The following is a 20,133-nucleotide window of genomic DNA, read 5'->3' on the forward strand; positions in this document are numbered from 1 at the left end:
CCCCCCCCCCCCCCCCCAACCTGTACACTTTGTTCCTTCAAATCTATTTTTTATTTCTTGCTGAGGAACTTTGTGTGACAGTATTCCAACAACATGGCGGGGGTCATCTACGCCCCGCTCCCTCCCAGCAGTGCGTCTCGTTGCACCCTCCTTCTCCCCCCTCCTTCCTCTGCCCTCCCCTCTCTCCATTTTGTAGGCTGCAGCACTGCATTAACTAGAAGCACGGGGAACAAATAAAAATAGATGGGCAAAGTTGTGAGATGTGAGCCCTGAGGGATGCGCCGCACGGATATACATTTTCCATCCGCATTTGCAGCACCCCCCCACTCCCACCCCACCCTCCTCTCACCCCGCCTCACCCCTCCCATCTTTGGATCATGGCGGTAATTCAGTTGGGGATAGACAAGAGCAGGATTTCCTTGATACTTTTTCCCCCTCCCTTCCTTATAAACGGGTTGTCTTCCTGTCAGCATTGATAATTCTAGCTGCTGCACACTGCGGCTAACTCTTCCCAACGCTGCGCTGCCATTCTCCATACCACTCCGGCATTGAGGAGCTCCTCCATGATTTACTCTGTGCTCGTCAGCCCATCTGGCTTTTTTCCCATTGACTCCCCCTCCGGAGGACTCGGCTGCCCGTCTCTCTCTCTCTCTCTCTCTCTCTCTCTCTCTCTCTCTCTCTCTCGCTGATCTGTGTTTCTGTTCGACGATCTAAGCATTGTCCACCTGATACGTCCGCGTGTCTATGGCAATCTCTCCAATCTGCCAGCATGGGAATGAAATGCGATCTGACGTTTAGGTTGGGTTTACTGTGCGCTACCTTACGGTCACCCCCCCCGTCCCCCTGATGCCAGCTCTCTATTTGAGCATCCTCCCTCCATCACACGGGATCAGCGACGCCGGGCTTTAAGTCGTGGTCAGAAATAAGCCGATCCACTGCGGCGGGGTTGTCCGAAAGCTATTCCCATCATCAGTCAGCTACCAAGGGACCCGCGTAGGCAACTGATGGGCAGGCTGACAGGTGTGATCGACCAAAAACCTCAACGCTGAGTGTGGTCGGCTTCCTCCGAGAGCTTCATCTCCGAGATTTTATTCTGACAGTTTCCTGACAGTGCCGACTTCAGAAGTGTATCTACCACTCAGACGCGCGGTTATCATTTCACAAAGTGTTCGACATCATGTTAATGGGTGTCAGGAGAATGTGACAAGGTGTGGCAAACATCACAGCTGCACTCAAACAAGCCCCACTTTAAGCTTTTTGTCACTGTACGTCTGAGCAGAGATCAAGCAGGACCTCCTCTGAGATCTGACATCAGAGAGGGGAAAGTTCACTCTGAGGGCTGACGACAGTTTACTCTCTTTCCACTTGTGGAAGTTTTAATCAGAAGGGATATGTAAGCACATTGAGTCATGTTTGAAATCAGTCTCTCTTCATGTCGTACGATTTCCCCACATTTTATTAATGGTTTAAAATATCACACTGGTAATTCTGTTATCCGTATTTAGACAATAAGGATTTAAGAACTCATGAACAAAGTCAGAAGTTCTGAAGAGAAATGGTCCTGAAACAGAAGAAGCTCTGATGACAACAGACCTGTTGTCCATGCTCATGATATCGCTCTTATCATTACTATTATTAATAAACAGCTGTCTAATAGTGACAATGATTTGAAGTTGAGGGAAATGCTGAAGCCCAACAAATCACAATTTTTTAATTAAATTCTGTGATTTTCATTCAATTAAATCCAACAACGTACTCATGAGCACCAACTCTCATCGATCTGCAAGAATCTTGATTTTTATTTATCATCTGCGATTCAAAATCTTTTTTATTTCCTCTAAAATAGCATTTCCATATCATATTCATCTGATGTGAAATCATCTAATTAAAGTCCAACAGCGTTCAGGTTTTTGTGGCCGTGATGTTTCTCATTCTTTCATCTTCGTGTTGACGGACAGAATACCCGCCTCGGTTTTATTAGAGCTCCTCTCACATTCAATTAAAAAGATTAATAAAAACCTCCTTCCAACATTTTGGCGACAAATCGGAGACTGTATCTTTAAATGGTGGAATTGTAAGATATTTTTAATTGGGTTTTTCATTGAGTATCAATTTTGAATTGAATCGTGGCTCCAAGAATGTGAATCTAACAGCGAGATACGGAGAGATTGACACCACGAACTAACCACCAACACTTTGTCTCTGAATGAATAGAAACCGTAGAACGACATTAAGGTTTTAGCCAAAGTACTTTGTGATCGATATATATAAACAGTCCTCCGTACACCAAAGGTTGGACTAAAAGTCCTGAATCAACCCTTCTGCCAATCAGTGGATAGCTTTTCCTCATGATGTAATTGGTAAATGACATCAGAGGTTTGAGAGAATCTAGTCCGAATCATTGAAGTTCTGGATGTTTTAGTCACCGAGCGGGTCGGCGATCCAAAAACACAGCCGGTAAAAAAACACCAAACAAGATGGAGGGAGTGGAGAGTAATAGGCTGCATGAGAGTGGTGAGGAAGCTAATGCCTCCTGAGACTGTTTGGAAGTGAGGGAGACCTTTGGATGGCGAGCTGACTTCGGTGTGTGCATTACTCAGCCACATAAATCCCCCCCCCCCCCCCGCCTCGTCTGCCTGCTTTGGTTTGGCTTTAATTACCTGAGCTATCCTGCACTCACCACCAGCACTTCCCTAATGGGGCCGCCTCGCTCGGGCATCACTCACACTCAGTCCGGCCAGCTGGCAGGATGGCCTGGGGGGGGGGGGGAGGCCTGGTCCTCCTATTATAAGTCCAAGTGTGTGCCCTAACACACCTGTAGTCTCTGTGTGTGTGTGTGTGTGTGTGTGTGGCTGTCCATCTTCTCAGCTGTCACACAAACTAACTCGTGCAAGAGGGAAACAGAGCATTAAGATGTCTCACATGAACATTATTAATATTAAATTAACCAGCGTTTTGTATGTGAGCTCCCGCTGACCACGACTCTGCACTAATTTGGGCCTTCCATTACACCCTTAAGTACGGCGTTCGTTATGTGTCCTTGGGGGGATTGGGGGGGGGGGGGGGGGGGGTGTCAGTCACTGACATGTCACATGCAGCTTCACCACTTGTCGTATGTGTGCTTTCATTCTCCCTGTGTACAGCTGCCTAACAATGTGCCAAGAGCTTTCAGCGCCGACTTAAAATGCATCGGCGCTTTTTGTTTGCCCCCCCCTCCCCCACCCACCCACCGTGTGAAAAGACAGAGGAAGACTCGGTGCGAGCCGCTGAATGACTCGCAGTGACCTTGGAGATTATTGCTATACTAGACAGAAAAAAATGCTATATGTTTGTCAAGAGCTGTCTGTCATCAATGAGCTTTTGTGTTGGCTATCGATCGGCTCCCGGGCAGGACACCGGGGTTGATGGATGCACAACAAACAGACTCTGCATTGCCAGCAAGCCGGCCCAGACAGACCCCCCCAACCACCCCTCCTCCTCATGATGGGATGTCAAGTCTGGGAGGCCGCTCGCCCCTCACGCTTTCCACCCTTGAATGTGAACTCACCCGAAGTGTTGGCCCCGCCCCCCCTCCCCTCTCGGCCTGATGCAGAATTGAGCCGAGTCCCTAAATGGCGATTCATTAGTAAACATGAAGTGGATTACTGTAGTTTAGCCCTGCTACCCATGCGTCGATAACAGGCCCTGATTGCTTTGTAAAATGTTGCGAGGCTGCTATAGCGAGAGAGAGCCGTGCCACTGTATCTGCAGCATGCACATATAAAGATAACAACACAATTCCCCTATCAGTTGACCTGGTTTCTCTTCAGTTAGCAAGCTGCAGCCCCCAGGGTGCAATTGAGAGTGCCTTGGTCCGATACTGGATACAACACAAATGCCAGGCGCGCTGCAACAATCATCATCCACTGTGATTTTGCCGTTTTTTGTTGTTTTTTTCCTCGGAAGTGAGCCACCGCTGCTACATTATTCAGCCTCTGCCTCTCTCAGACAAGAGAGAATGGCATTAAAGTTAATTTCAGCGCGGCTCCATCTGGTGCCGTAGCATGCACAAAGTGGGCCCGCGTTATCTTCTTATGTCTTTTTATTGTAAGAGGAGAGGCGTCGTGTTGCGGAGTGTTTGTTTTTGCTCTCACGCCTGGGATTTAACCCCGCTCGGCTGCTATAGGCGCGGACATGCTATGAGGTCAGGCTGATCGATCTGCTTTGATATTTTATAGACCCCGCTCAGCTTCCACCAGCACGAGCCGCTGCTGCCGCCCAGTATTGTTCCCAATGCAGGACGACTAACGGGATCCACCTGTGGAGATCAGCCAACATGCAAACACGGCAAATCAGGGAGCGGCAATTGACCTCCACAGTTAAACACCTTTCAAAAACCAAAAACATCACAAAATATAAACCATATTTAACCATCTTTCTCTGTAGTTTTACTGTCACATAATCCCGAACATCTGGGCTGAGAGTGTGAAGCACTAAAGCTCGTGTAATTCAACAACTCCAGCAAAAAAATAAAAAATCAGCCATACTGTTGGTTTCACAGGATCCAAATTGATAACAATTTTTCAGGCTTTGCAGCCTCAATAACACTTAGGAAGGATACAGGGAACAACAAGAGCGCCGGACATGGAGGGGAGGTGTGGCAGATTACAGGAGATTTGTCGGCCCCCGGGAGTTCTCACTCAGCTGATGTTGACAAAGCAGGGCTGATGTATGTTAGTGGAAAATACGATGTATACGGGCTTGTGTGTGTGATGAACTTTCTTTGTCCCCCCCCACACACACACACACCCTGTTGCACCAAGGATACAACATCAATGAATAATTCATCAGTCAAATCCGAAAATCTATGAAATAAAATCATTTGTTGCCCTATAGTGTGCTTGACAGAGCGATTGTTTATAAGGGTAGTAAAGCAGGACTGGAGCGTTGGTAACAATCAATAGTCTGATGGAATCCCGAGGCCCTCGCTTGGTGCCAACGCACATCCAGACTGAGACATCAAAACAGCTTTTGCTCTTTCTATCCTCCCGCTTGTTCCTCCACAACATTTCAAGCCAGATGGGCAGTTGAGGCATTTTTCATTGGTCCCTTTCTTTTCTTTTCGTTTTTTCTTCGTATTTGCATTATTTATCTCCGCATTAAAAAGAAGAAGAAGAGAAAAGACCCCTTTCTCCCCGCATCTTGAGGTTGTCATTAGCTGCAGAATGCTGATGCGATGATGCCGAGAACAATTAGGATAATAACGCCGTGACCGATCGTAATGGCGATAATGATAATGAAGAGATAATGATAAAGACGGGATGGAAATGACTGGAGCAAATAGGGTTTCTGTGTTTAGTGCGGTTCCATAACGGCACCAACACACTTCTTTCACACCAATAATAATAACAATTATTGTGAAAAAGATGAGGATGAGTCCAAAGTCATCCTCCTCTCCCCTTCATCCCCGGTACTTCTCATTAGAAATGGTACGGGGTCATCTTGCCCGTTACACCCCCGCCCAGTCACAGTGTAGCCGGGGCCTGTGAATGGTGCCCGGTGACAATGACTTATTAATCTCTCCGCTGTAAGTGATCGGGCCCGTGCACTAATGAGGAGTGATTAAAGAGAGCGAGTTAAACGAGTGTCAAATGAAGGGAAGCAAGGAGGAGAGACGGATACAGAACCGGCAAACACATTTCCATACGGACCGGAAAGGCAATCAGATTATGGCCAAACTTCTTAGATTATACAGTAAAATATAGAAGAAGTCAAACAATAGTAAATGTGTAGTTTTCAACCTGTTACACTGCAAGAAAATCTGTTTCTCGAGTAGAACCCACCGTGCTCCAGTGTACGACGTATGAGACGGATGTTTAGCTTCATGGTGTCTTCCATCATTAGAGTTCTCTCATCACCACAATGGATACCTTGCAAATGAAGCATTATTTATGACTCGCTAAATTTCGGCTTTTTTTCGCTGTTTTTTTTACGTTTTTCAACACCGATAGTAGTTCATAGTGGCAGCGACTTCTTCTCTTCAACCACACTGGTCTCCTGCGTCGACCAGTTGTGACCGGTTCAATCACAGACCTTGTTTTCCCCTTTGACATTATTTATGTATTTATTCAACCAGACCAGACCAATTGAGATAAAGTTTATTTTACGATCGAGCCAAGAAGGCAGCCAAGTTACACGTCGAGTACAAGTCGATTTCATTCAAAAGAAAATGCATTTAGAGATGGTGCAAAGCGAATGTCCGTGCCTCAACAGAGGAGGTTAACACAGATGGTGTATAATACATACAGACAAAAAGGCATCAAGATATGACAACATGGTCATGCATTGCAGCAATTGTGGTGAGAACTTCTGAACCTTTTGTTTTAGACTGAGATGAGGGAGTCTAGACTGAGTCTAAACTGCACATTTAAACTAATTTATTTGTTCATGTTTCTGTCCTATCCTGTTAAAAATCTCACCGCCCCTCAGATTGAACTTGCAGGTCCTCTGTAGAGGTCCCAACCCTGAGGTTTGGGACCACTGGAACCTGTAGCAAATCATGAAAAACAGCCTCACACCAAAATGGGGCGTCCACATACTTCTGTCCACATACGTGACATTGTGCAATCAGAGAAACGGCGTGTGTGTGAAGGTCTCAGATCCCCGCCGCCATGCGTCTGAGCTGTGTTCTGATCTTTATTAGCTCCCTCCTCCACCTCCATTTCTTTTTTCATTTCGTTACAGCAGAGAAATGTACATTACTTTCACTTTAAATTCAACAGCCGATCTATTAAAGCTGGGATGTTTTATGAGAAAGGTGAGACCACCGAGAATCCCCCATGGGGAGTTATGCTTTCTACTATGTAGGTGTGTATACATTCTGTAGATAGAAATGAGCCCTAACTGGCCCTGCGGCCCTGCACGAGAAAGAATAAAAAAGAGAGAGGAATCCACTTAGCAACGTGGCTACTTTACATAGCTTTGAGGGAAACAGGGTCTGTGTTTAGTCAGCTTAGATGGCAGAAAGCAGGAAGAGCGTCAGAGTCTGACACTCATCGGGGGGCCGAGCAGCCCGGCTGACTGGTTTGTCTGACGTTTAGACTGGCTGGCTGCACTGGCATTGCTTTGATGTACAAGGCCTCTCGTCAAAAGCTGTTTGTCAATTGTGTTATCTCTTGAAAATGCACCGAAACCAACCAGCCATGCAGAAACACTGTCAAGCCTGTGTCGGCGTTACATTTTATCCTCTCAGTCAGCTCTTTGCACCCTGTGAGTACAGCACACGTATAGACATGTAGATATCAGCTCTATTGGTTGCTTTTTTAGGCCTTTCCACGGTAGCTAGCAAGCTAAGCTAGCAGCAAACTACAGCAGTACTGATGCACGTCCACAAAAGTCAATTAATATCCGTGAGGTCACATCCCCACTTTAATGCCACGTTCATGTCATAACAGAGGTACCGTGGTTACGAGTTTCCAATTTGTAAATAGTGTTACCGTCAACATCCAGCTGGTAATTAGCTAGAAATAAATCCAACTTAAAGCCAAACAAACAAAGACGCCTCACATCAGACAAAAAACAGCTTTGATTTAATTGCGTTCTATTGTTAATGCACATTATTTTAATGCTAGTCTTCATTAACATGGGGATCTTCCCCATCCTGACCACTCATCCCTTCAGGTTAGTTTGGCTCTGCTCAGCTGTTCACTGTGCCTGGATTACAGAAGTCTCAACATTGAAGGAATAGTTCCACATTTAGGGATGCACACTTATTGGCCTTTTGCTAAGACCAATACAGCACTAACGCCACTCCTCCTGTTTGTGTATTAAATACAAAGCTACCACCAGCTATAGCCTCTGGCCACTAGCTTAGCTTAGCACAAAGACGAGAAATATGGGGGAGCAGCTCAGCTGTGTTGTATGAATTAAACAAACAGGATGTAACGTGTTTGTTGATGAGCTTCAGATGTGCTGGCTGGCATCATAGACTGTATACGCAGTCACCGGCATATTGGCCGTCGCCATCTTGTATTTATGGTCTGTGTGACTCTAAATGGACCATAATGTACTAAATGAACATCATGCTGTATTGAAGAAGACTTGAAACTAGAGATTGAGACCATAAACTCATGTTTACAATGTTTACTGAGGTAATAAATCAAGAGAGAAGTAGAGTCACTTTCTCATAGACTTCTATACAACCAGAGGAGTCGCCCCCTGGTGGACACTAGAGAGAATGCAGCTTTAACACATGAAGCTTTGGCTTCTCTTCACTTCATGCAGGTGTTATTACCTTCACATGGAGTGAGGCTAGCTGTTTCCCCTTGTTTCAAGTCAATATGCTAAGCTAACTAGCTCCTGCCTGTAGCTTCATACTGTATTATTGAACAGACATGCGAGTGGCATTCATCTTATCATCTACATTTGCCTGAAAGCAAAATAGTTTATTACCCAAAATGTTGGATTGTTTCATCCTTAATCTACTAGTTACATTGAATATTATCATTGTGAATCTGATCGACAGGTTGCAGTGTGTATTATTAGTGTCATATTGTACAATGACTATGCAATGACTGTTTTATATCCATCATGTCAGAGTGAACAACAGCGACTCAACCGCACTGATTTCTCATAAAAAGGCCAATATATCAGCCAATCATAACACATCTGACACCCACTGTGCTCCTCGTCTCTCCTGACCTCCTGTCTTCTGTCTCTGCGTCTCTCACAGCTCAGCGGACTTTGATTTAAGATCTCTGCAGCGGTTTATGGTGTATATATCCCAAACGGACAGTTTAATAGGCTTTTATACTTTTACTTTTTTCTCCTCATTGTATTGTGCAACGTAAGCAGTAATCATAAATTATGATAATCATAATTTGTTGCTGCCGGCAGAAAACCTTCCGCGGTATCTCTGAAATGTCAAGTTTTCACAAAGAGCAGCAGCCCTGTTCGAAGGTTGACCACCAGCGCATGTGAGAGGGTTTAAAGGGATTTCACAAAGGCCCGTTGAGACGCGTGCATCCTGTAAAATACAAACATTACATTTGTTATTATTATTATTTTACCAGGTGTTACCTCCTATAAAGTTTCCAGAGGTACCAATTATGTCAAGTTTTAAAGGAAACATATTTAAAATGATTCACAAAACATCTGGAATATTTTATTTTAATGGAATAATGCAGCCGTAAAATATAAACATTTAGTCTCGGGCGTGAATATTTCCCTCAATGTAAACATCATAACACTTCAATTAGGAGCTGAAACAAGATGATACTGAACACTGCGTACAGACGGATGCTGTCACACAGTCACAGAGTGGATCAACATCATGTTTCCATTCTGGATGTCCAGATGTTCAGGTTAACAGGTCAGATTGACCCGTCGTGTGCATTGATGTGCTCTTGATCTCCATTGTCCTCCGCCTCAGTATTTTTTTTAATTCATCTTCACTCTCTTTGCTCCGGAAAACTGCCACCATGGCTCCGAGGCAATTTGCAGTACCTTTGAACGCATCCTTAACAGTACCATCATGCGTCCATCAGTGCCGCGGCGAACACGGTTTTATTACTCAATTTGATTCCATACGAGGTTCATTCCCCCACATTCCGTATGCATCGTGGGCTCAGCTCAGGCGGAAAATAATCCCGGACAGCGAGGGCTCTGTGCCGCGGTTCAAACGGGATAAAGAGCTGACAGATTTCGGACCGGAGGACTAGTGAGCGGGGAGGACAGGAAGAAAGAGAGATTAAGAGCTCCACCATTGTTTACCTCCTCCTCTAAGGTGCAGGATACTCTGTCGTTTATAAATGTTAGTAGCTGTTATTGGTTACCTCGCAGGCTTTGGAGGGGAGAGGAACGGAAAATGAAAAAAAAAAAACTTTGGGAAAGACCCAGGAGGGGGTTCGAAATAACTTTAATAATGCGTAGCAGGAGCTAAATGAGCCATTCTGCGGTACTTTAAGACGTCTTCCCCTCCGCCCATCCCCCACCCCCCACCCTCCTCATGGTCTCAGGGCCTGAATTATTAAAAGTGTTGTTTTCCCTTATTGCATTGCAGCAATGTGCCTCGTTGCTAGAAATGAGCTGCACATTCTGGAGCCTTGACTGCTTAAAGCGACGCACCTCCGTCGGCAGAGCCAGGGGAGGAGGCCGGAGAGCAGGCGGCCCGGGGGGGGCATCACGCACGCGCACACACACACACACACACACACACACACACACACACACACACACACACACAAAGACGTATCTACATTCACCTATAATGTCGACATCGCTCTCCATGTTGGATTTTTGTTGCTGATATTTCCCCTCTCATAAACGCACTTTCTTCCTGCCTCATTACAGAGAACATCAAGTCTCTCCTGTAGAGGAATTAACATCTCATTATGCCTACTGTTCTGCTGATGGCCCACTGGCAGATGCACACATAAAATATAATGCAAAATAGGAAAAACTGCTTCGACTTAGGCTACGTGTTAAACAGGCCACATTCATTTTTTATGCAACTAGTTCAAACAAAAGTGAAATATTGATCCTGCTCTCCCTGATTAAATCTGTGGTGTTGAAGGATTTGGCTCCTCCCAGCATGCCCGGCGCTCAGTGCAGCATCTCAGTTATAAAGGATAGAAATAATAAACACTACACTGTCTGTGCAGAGATTCATCCCATTCAACCAACAAGTACGCATTCTAGTTTTCTTCTTTAGAAGTTTGAAATATGGAGGAGTTTGAGGTTGAATATTGGCATTTCGAATGATTCATCCAATGCTGACATATTGATCGCTGCGTTTGCCTTGAAATCTACGCGTGCGTACCATGACTGTCTGCACGGAGATCAAAAAACTAAAAACAAAACAAAGAAGCTCTGACTTGCAGCCGGAAGCGAAATTGAGCCAGACTCAAGCAGGCATCACTCACTATAAAACAACCCCCCCCCCCCCCCCCGCCTTCTGCAGGTGTCATACACGCCGGATGATCTGGGAATTAAATAATCTGGAAGGAATAAAAAGTAAAAGTTGTAGATAATGAAAAGTAGACCGCGAGTTGTATTCCCCCGCCCCTCCTTTCCAGCCCCACACACACACACACACACACACACACACACACCAACGCACTCTTTAATCACACATTTAATAATGAATCAGAGGTTGGGCTCGATGCTGTTGAGTCTGCAGATGAGAGAACACCCAACTGCTGAGAGGGGCCCGAAAAAAAACAGGATTAACAACCAAATAAAAAAGATTATCAACAGTCCATCGTGAACCAATAAGCAACATGTCATCACTTTAGGTTGGATTTTATTAAATTGAAGAAACACTACCGATGCTCCACTCGTAAACATGCAGAGTTGAATCCATTTTTTATGAACAAAAATAAATATTAAATAAATAAATAAATAAAAAAACAGCTGGCTTCACATGCAGCTCTGCAGAGTTTATGAGGGGGGAAATGAAGCTGTCTCTTCTCTGTGACATTTTCCACACGCATATATGGAAGAATTAGATTATATGCTCTGTTCACTGCGTGTAAACACCATCAATAACACCGTAACAAACTGCTGGTGGAGGAATAGGTCAGAGACCTGTGTGTGTGTGTTGTTATCTAAATGTAAAGAATAAACAAACACCCATTGCATTGATCTCAATGTGATCCAGCGCTCTGGAATTGATCGCAATAAACACAGATGATCATTTTGTTCAATTATTTATCCCCGCTGATGGATTAAATAGCACAATACTAGCGGTGGGAGATTAAAAGTTATTGGTTTGTGTCGTCTTTGCTCTTTATTAGTGCTGCATGCTCTCTGCTGTCCCGGTGTTGCAGCAGAGAGCAGAGTGTTTACCCAGCTGTAATTACAACATGCACAATGACCTCATTCTGCTGTGTCAGGAGCGGTAATGTATAGCGCTTGATCTTAAACTGCAAAAGAAAGAAATGGCGTGCACTTATTTTCAATATGCTGACTACATTTTCCGGCATTTTTCTTTTTTCTTTCTGTAGACGTTTAGCCGTCGACGGCGGATCAGAATTTGATACAAGCACATGGTGCTCCTGTTCGTCTGACGCGGTCGCTCTGCCTTAAGATGCATTCAATAATGTGAAATGATATTAGCTGCAGGAGCTCATTGACTGTGCACTCGGGGTCTCGCCGTGTCTCTCTCCGTCTCTGTCTGTATCATCCTCCTCATCTGTTCCTCTCCCGCACACACACACACACACACACACACACACAGACACAGACGAAATGGAGGATAGAAAAAGAGGTGGTGGGGGGCTTGAACCGCGGATAGCAACAGCAGCAGAGCAATCACACCGAAGAAATGCCCCCCACGCCTGGCCCATTAATAACAGTAATACGCACGCCGCGCCCAAGCCAGCACTGCCGAAAGCGCCACTGACACTTTAATGGGCATTTTTTACTTTTGTTTTTAAATAATGCATGTGCTGCTCGTCAGCACTGCCTCGCTCCACCCCTGGTGTGCCTTTGCCGGCATTCCTTTGTGCAGAAATTACAATGGGGACCCGTCTTTTCTGTGCTGCCTGCTCCGTAAGCTGCATTCATCACATACACGGGGATGTCAGTGTGCAGTACATCACACTCTTAGGGATATGTGTGTGTGTGTGTGTGTGTGTGTGTGTGGGTTTTTCTGTTTGCGAAGGCCCCTCATTGGCTCTGAGCTAATTAAAAGTGTCTTTGAGAGGCTGATGCGTGCGACTTCTATAGGAAGGCTGCTGCTGTACGTTTAGCAGCAGCCTTGACGGCGTGCCAGCGTTGTTGTGTCATGTTGGTCTCTTTTTTTTAAGCTTTGATTTGACTAAAGCCTCCAGAAAGAAGTTCAACTGGAACATCCGAGTTCTGTTCCAGTAACAATGAAAATCACCAAAAGTCGGGCCTTGAACTTTACACTTACTCAGCAGTCATGTGTTTCACGCCGTTAGTAACACATGCAGTACATGCATTGCTGTTCAGCTCATGTTTCAGAATCCTTCAATAAACACCATTTCCCAAAAGCCCCAAAAACCTTCTGAAGGTGATGAGCGTGACATGCTGAGGCTGGTGAGTGGAGGGCTTTGAGGAGGAACACGATCGGGAGCAAAGCTTTAGCGTTTGAGAGCATCGGTGGAGATCAGTCACATGACAGGAAGCCCACATTAATAAGGACGTACTCCGTGACTCGAACAAAAGTACAGACACAATAATGGCGGCTTCATTGTGCTTTTTTTGGGTGTTCTTTCATGTTCTTCTAATTGGTGGACAAATTCCTATTTGCTGTTGATTGTTAGCGTGAAGCAGCTGTTTGTGAAAGAGTCTCATGTGTGTCTGCTGTAGCTGAGAACATGTATTTATTTTTGGTGATCACACGTTGGCCTGTTTCTGATGTATTTTGTGCTGTAAAACTTCACAGGAAATGTAATATTTTGAAATTGAACAAATAAATCATAACTTAACTTCGTTACAATCACAAAGAGTTCAAACTGTAATATCACATGATGCAGTAGGTACTTTAACTTTATCTTATGGAAAATAAACACCAAGAACACAGTTCTGCTTTGTGAAAAAGGAAAACGTCAGTGACAGGAGTTGGTGGATTAGCTTTTAGCCGTGACCTGACACCAGGATTCAGCTCAATGTGGAGATTAATAATCTCCTTTCCAACAGTCCTGACCAACACCAGCAGCAGCAGCATCAGAGTAGAACACACCACAGCAATATCACAGGAGCAGTCCCACTAAATATGAACGTGGATCAGGAGGGCGGTTCGTCACCTTGTTTGGGATCTTCACTCAACAACGTACACATCGTTTAGAAGTCAAAGCCTCGAGGTTCTATCTGTGTCAACCATTTTAAGATCCCAGCATCATTGCAGCAATGGTGGCCTGTTTGTAACATCAGCGAAACACAAAACAGAATACAATTGCATCTAAAAGTAAATCTGGTTTATCATAAACTGAAGAGACCTTCAGACACCAGGATGGAGGAGCTGAAGGCTGGATCGGTCAAACAAACACAGGACTTTCACCCAGAAGGCCGCTTTCATGTCCCATGTCAAAGCCAAGTCAACGTTGACTCATTTTACCATTATTGTATTATTACCACTATCGCCAGTTACGCAACACACATTCAACCCGAAACACAATCATGTCTTGAGTTAAGTAGTTTTGTTGCTCAAATAACACTGTGGAACTTTGCAAGTTCTTGTGCATGTAATAACAGTTTTCAGTTTTCTCAAGAACACGGAAAGTTTATTTTGAAAATCTTTAACCACTGTTGGGAGTGAGAACGTGCTGCGTTTACAGGTTGAGGCTTTGACGAGTTTTTGTTAATATTTTTCACCGGTTTTAAGGGTTCGTCTCCCCGATCGTCTTCATATTGCACCTCATCTGGTTATTTAGACACACTACACCGTGTTATTAGGTCAGCCTGGCTCAACTCCATTGATCGGAGACGAGCTTCACATCTGTACATGTAAGGTCAATAAACCGCTGAGGTCAATATGTATGACAATCAATGATGCGTTCTCTATTATTTCACTTCCTGCGCATCGATTCCCTTTGATTGACTTTGCCTTTTTTTATTAATATTTTTCTCAGACCTCAGTGTCTTGCAGCTTGAGTGCATGTGGTCCCCCCCCCCCCTCTACCACCACCCACCCCCTCACCCCAGGCTGCTTCCTGTCCGTTTCAATGACGCCCGCCTGTGTTCTCTCTGTGTCCCCGTAGGAAACACGTTGTGTAAGTCAGGAAGCATCGCCGTCTTCGGGAACGTGGTGTACAGCGGACTGCTGAACGATCACCTCTGGCATTTGGGAGTGCCCCTCTTTACAAGACTGGTAAGAGCAGCGGGGGCCCCCTGTGCGCACACTTACCTCCATTTTGTCAGTTGAACCCAAACAGGCTTCAGGTGCAGAAGCTCCCCAGCGTCTCTAATGGGCTGCTTTTGATGTGTACTCTGTTGACATGTGTTGGTTGAAGTTATCCTCAGCATACGGGGTGTGACAGTCCTCTGCTGTGGATGTTAAGATGAAGGGGAACCCCTCCACATCTCGCCATCTTAATTCACATGAGACTTCAGGTCTGAGAGTCCCGTGTGAGGCAAAGCACTAAAAACACAGTCGAAGCCATATTTGGATTCATTTCTTCAGTTGAAGCTTTCCTTTGCACTGAAGAAAAAAGGCCGACTCAATAATTCATGAAGTTTAGCTCTATGGCAACGACTTAAAATAATAATATGGTTGTAATTAAGAGCTGGATCGGTTGAAGCTTGCGTTGAGGATTAATGACAGCAGCCTGACCCTGATTGTTTGTTTTCGTCTGACGCTCACTGGGCTGGATGTGAGCTGCCACACAGAAGAGAGTCTTGTGAACGGTGTAAACCACGAGCATCACGCAGCAATATTCCGTAAAGAAAAAAATAATTCAGCACTTTTTCTCCCTGTTAATTACCTTCTTTGTAAGCGGGTCGCAAGTTTTCATCAATGTTTGTTATTGATTCAATCTGTCGTTGCGGCTGTCATTTATGAGTCGAGAATTACTGCTGATTGGTGCACAAGGGTTGCATATAATTGGGTTACATTAAATAGATAATTCAGCTGATCTCATAAATGTCTAATGTGAAGGCTTGTTTGATTATCAATTAATGTCAAACGGAGATGCAAGAGGCTGTTAGGATTCCGTTCGGGTTCGCTTGGGTTACATGTGGCAAAGCTACTGAATCTCTGTCTCCACAGCTACAGCTAGAAATACAGTATATTTATGTATATTAGTGTATATCAATTTAAAGTCAGACTCCAGCATGCATGCACTGACTCACACAGTGAACACTGTAGTATGTGAAAGATGAAACAAATGATAAAGACGTGAAACGCAACAGCTGACAGAGATTTGTCTTTCAATTAAAGAGAAATTGTTGCAGTTTTTATTTTATTTTGTAGTAGTCATGAAGAGTATGAAGACGAATCAGTCCACTGATTTCAGTTTGTCCTTTTTACTTGACGTGTTTCGTCTGTTGCATTGTGGGAAATGTAGGAGGCAGTGTTTTTGGAGCTGGAGCAGGTCGAGACATCTTGGTCTCTGCTGCTTTGATATGAAGCGCGCTCTTTTTATCCGTCTCTTGCCAGTCACACAATTTTATTGTGGGTGCGCCTTTAACCTTTTTTTTACATGCAGGGTGCAGTTTGCGTCATAAAGAGTCATAAATATGTCGAACTCGGAACACACAGAAGTTGTATTTTAACCCCTAGAATCAGTATAACCATCTGTAACATATCCCTGACACGCACCACAGATGGACATTTTTAAATATCAAAAAAACAACATGAACAAATCATATGATGAAGGCACTCCTCATGACTTTAGACTGCCTCATAATCCTTATGTCATCTGACACATCTGGGTTCAGAGAGCAACAGGGACAATTTGATTTGACAAAAATAAATAAATGAATGAATTTATCATAGACATGGACACACAAACATAAAGAGAATTATAAAAAAAATTAACATGTAGCACAAACAAGGTGTGATGCATACAATGTAAACATGACGCAAGATGAAAACACATGTAAATGTGAACATGTGCATGAACAAACGGACCACACACACACACGTTGCTCATGCTGTGAAGACCGCTGTCACCGCGTTAACGTCCTCTGTGTCTCTTCATTGGACCGCTGAGAAACCGACCGAGCTCACAGGGCTGCAGCGGCGCCCGTCCAAGAAAAAGGTGTCGACTTCCCACCGCGGCGGAAAAAGGCGTGGCCCCGTGTTGCGCTCGGCGTGCCTGCTGCCGAACACACCGGGTCTGCCCAGGCAGTGGTATCAGCGTGACACTCGGCGAGCCTTCACATCCCCAACACACAGGCCCCTAATTACTGCACAGCCCTGGGCCAGTTACTGCCTGCTCAGTGCCAAGGTGTAAACACTGCATTATTAACACCACATACAGTCTGTGCACACGGCTACGTTTAATATACTCCACGTATGTCTACACGGAGGCATTACTGTAGTGGGATTCTTCACGTGGAGCCATACAATAGATTTATTGTTTCCCAGACAGTGAGCTTCAAAATCACCAGATGGGCGATTTGCTGCGTGTAGCGTAATGTATGCTTACAAATGATGTTTAATGATGTCTTCCAGGGATAGGAAACAAAACATTACCGTTTTCGAGGCTAAATATACAGGCTCTAGTGTATGTCAGGATGCTGGAGGTAGAGACGCATCTAAACCCTGTATTCTTCTTGTGATTTCATACATATTTATTGGCTGTGAGATTGTCTGGATTCCTCCTTCGTCGTTGTAAACCACACATGAGATATAATACATTTAATTTCACAAAATGAAAGTAAAAATGATGTGCAGTTGAGGTTTAAAACCCATCCAAATGAATTCCATACCTGCTCACCCTGCTTATCCTGTGCAGGGTTACAGGGAGGGGGGTTGGAGCCGATCCCAGCATGCATTGGGTTAAAAGTAAGGTACTCCCCAGACAAGTTGCCAGTCTAACACAGGTGGTAACCTCCGGTTCTGACAAGTGAAGCCAAAGCTTCATGTGTTAAAGCTGCACCAGGGGGCGACTCCTCTGGTTGTATAGAAGTCTATGAGAAAATGACTCTACTTCTCTCTTGATTTATAGTTCTTCAAAATAACTTTCTACAATTGTTATTATTGTATTGGAATTGTGTCATTGGGCCATTAGGGTCACTGTATATAGGCCTATATATATATATATATAGTGAGCCAGGGGAGGGGGCTTATATTCATTAAAAAAAATATTTTCTGAGATTATAAAATCATGAGTTTGCGAGCAAAAAAAAGAAATTCTGTAACATTAAACGAGAAAAAAACCCGTCCTCATCACACTGCCGTCGGTCACTCCAGCAGTGGCTAGTATAACGTCCTGTCGCTACAGGAATAAAAGTAAATAAAAAATGGAATGTGTAAAACCTCATCACCTCAAAAAAACTCTTAAAGTGCTTCAATCTGCTTGAGAAGAGCCGGAGAGGTGATGCTTACAGAGCCTTTACATCCTCTGCTTGTTTCATTACATAGCGGTGTCACTGACGTGCTGTATTTAGTGTAGAAATGTCAATACCTACCTGTGGAGCTGATGAGGGCAGATAAAACGAGCGTAGCTGAGGATCCTTGTCGGCGAGTAGTAAAACAGGTCACTCCATAAAGCTGAAGTGTGTGATTAGAGAGAAGAGTAACCTTGCGATGCTCAGGAGGGAGCGGCACCGGCTCCCTGTCTTCAGCCGAGCGGGCCGGGGTCTCACACCAGCTGAGACCCGGCAGCCCCGGCTTTTGATGAATGGGGTCGAGAGGTCGAGCTTTATCCCACATCTCCACGTGGGATTACGACGGGGTCGAGAGTGAGAGCTTGTCTCCCCTAATGATGTAAAATATTAAGACAACAGATCTGGAGACAGACGGACGGACAGACAGATGTTTTGGGGCAGAACAACGCTCCGTGTGAGGCCTTCACTTCCTCCTCTCTTTTGAAAGCTCTGTGTTCATAATGGATGGCGGAGTCTCCCGGGAGTGTCTAGACTATGGTGGGAAATCTAAATGGTCGGGGGGAAAAGCCTCTCTCTCTCGCATCCTCGGTAAGCGGCGTGGAGTGGAGCATGGGAGAGATGCGGCTCGGGGAGGGAGACGGGAAGCTGGAGGGGTGGGGGGGGGGGACCAGGTCTGCACCCGGAGCGACGACGTCTTCACCCGAATTCCATTTTCCACCTGTAATTGAAGGAGATTTCTAGAAAGGAGAAGTGGGGATTATATGATGCTAAAACGCCCTCCGATTCTTATTTCCTACCTTTTCCCCCTTAATCCCTCCAACCTCAAGTGCCCTTAGCTTCAGACCATGATGTTCTCAGTCTACTCCACCCCTGCCTGTCTGCTGCCCCCTTCCCCTCCGGTCTCCACCCGTCTCCCTTTTCCTCCCTCTCCTCCCCCTCAGTTATTTATGAGCGGGACTTGAAATAGACTTCGCTATTTGATAAAAGCGCGATCCTTAATCCGAGTTGCCTGAGAAGTGCATTTCATTTTTATTTCCCATCAGAGATTGATGCAGGAGTGGGGTGGTTACCCACTCTGTGATTGCGAATGTAAATCCATTGGGTTCCCGTGGACATGCAGAAAGATATGGAGGGCTTGTATGTGCATGGTAATGTCACCAATAAGAGATTGTTTGTTTGTGTGTGTGTGTGTGTGTGTGTGTGTGTGTGTGTTCAGAGTAATGGAAAGGCTGGATTGTGATGTGACAGAGAGGGAAGGAACGAGCAGCGGTCTGAGAATTATATGAAGTGTGTCTTGATTTATCAGAAAGCGCAGCTCGCTCCTGAAATAAACCATTCTTCTGAAACGTCACAATATTTGCTAAATCACTAATTATGATTCTTCTGACTGCCGTCTCGTATCCTCGGTGTTCGCCTCCCCCCGAAGGAGGTGGAGAGAAAAATAAAATGGGTGATAAATTCAAGATGACAGTTACGCCATACGAACGAGGCCCCTCGTGTATAAATCCGCTCAAAACCAGCTGCAAATTTAACTCAGCCTCCTTATGTGGCAATTACCGATGGGTAACATAACCTGAATATATCTGCTCCGTTCATTACGCCAATGTTCTCCATAGCTCGCAAATGTTCTTCAGCATCCTACAGCGAATTAGCTCGTCCCCCAGGACCCTCTTTTATTGGATGATCCAGCGCCGGAGGATGCCGCAAAAACCACTGGAGCTCTCCGCAGCCCGGCCCCCGGTTGCCACAGGGTTAATATTTAAAAGCGCGCCGCTCCCCCGGTCGTGTATTGATGATATGTTTTGAAAATTGCTGAGGCAGGCTCATTGTTACAGTGCTGTCTAGAAGATAGCCAAGCCTCCCCCTCCCTCCTGCGAGGCCCCCCCCCCCTCTTTACAGCCGCCAGATGGAAAACACACTAAAGCATGTAATGTAATATGGCTTGGCACACAGAGGCGTTTCACACCAACTTCATCTGGCCTCTGATCTGCTACAAAAGGATATTTTACCATCCTGGTCACCAACTGCTGAGTTTGGTTGCTTGCAGCTGGTAAAGACAAAAAAAAGACAAAAATGCAGCAACACGCACACACACACACACACACACACACACACACACACACACACACACAC

General features: G+C 45.1%; 1 protein-coding gene across 6 annotated transcripts in view; it reads left to right on the forward strand.

The window, feature by feature from the left end:
- Nucleotides 1-20,133, forward strand: part of rbfox3a (RNA binding fox-1 homolog 3a) — a 196,968-nt gene that overhangs the window by 51,982 nt on the left and 124,853 nt on the right. For all 6 annotated transcript variants that reach the window (XM_031861917.1, XM_031861918.1, XM_031861920.1 and 3 more), the window contains exon 2: nt 14,706-14,815. In XM_031861917.1, coding sequence (XP_031717777.1) covers nt 14,706-14,815 — 110 coding nt within the window. The remainder of the gene's footprint in view (nt 1-14,705; nt 14,816-20,133) is intronic.

Source organism: Anarrhichthys ocellatus, unplaced genomic scaffold, assembly GCF_004355925.1.
Source record: "Anarrhichthys ocellatus isolate YVR2014 unplaced genomic scaffold, GSC_Weel_1.0 scaffold26, whole genome shotgun sequence".
NCBI classification, from domain to species: domain Eukaryota; kingdom Metazoa; phylum Chordata; class Actinopteri; order Perciformes; family Anarhichadidae; genus Anarrhichthys; species Anarrhichthys ocellatus.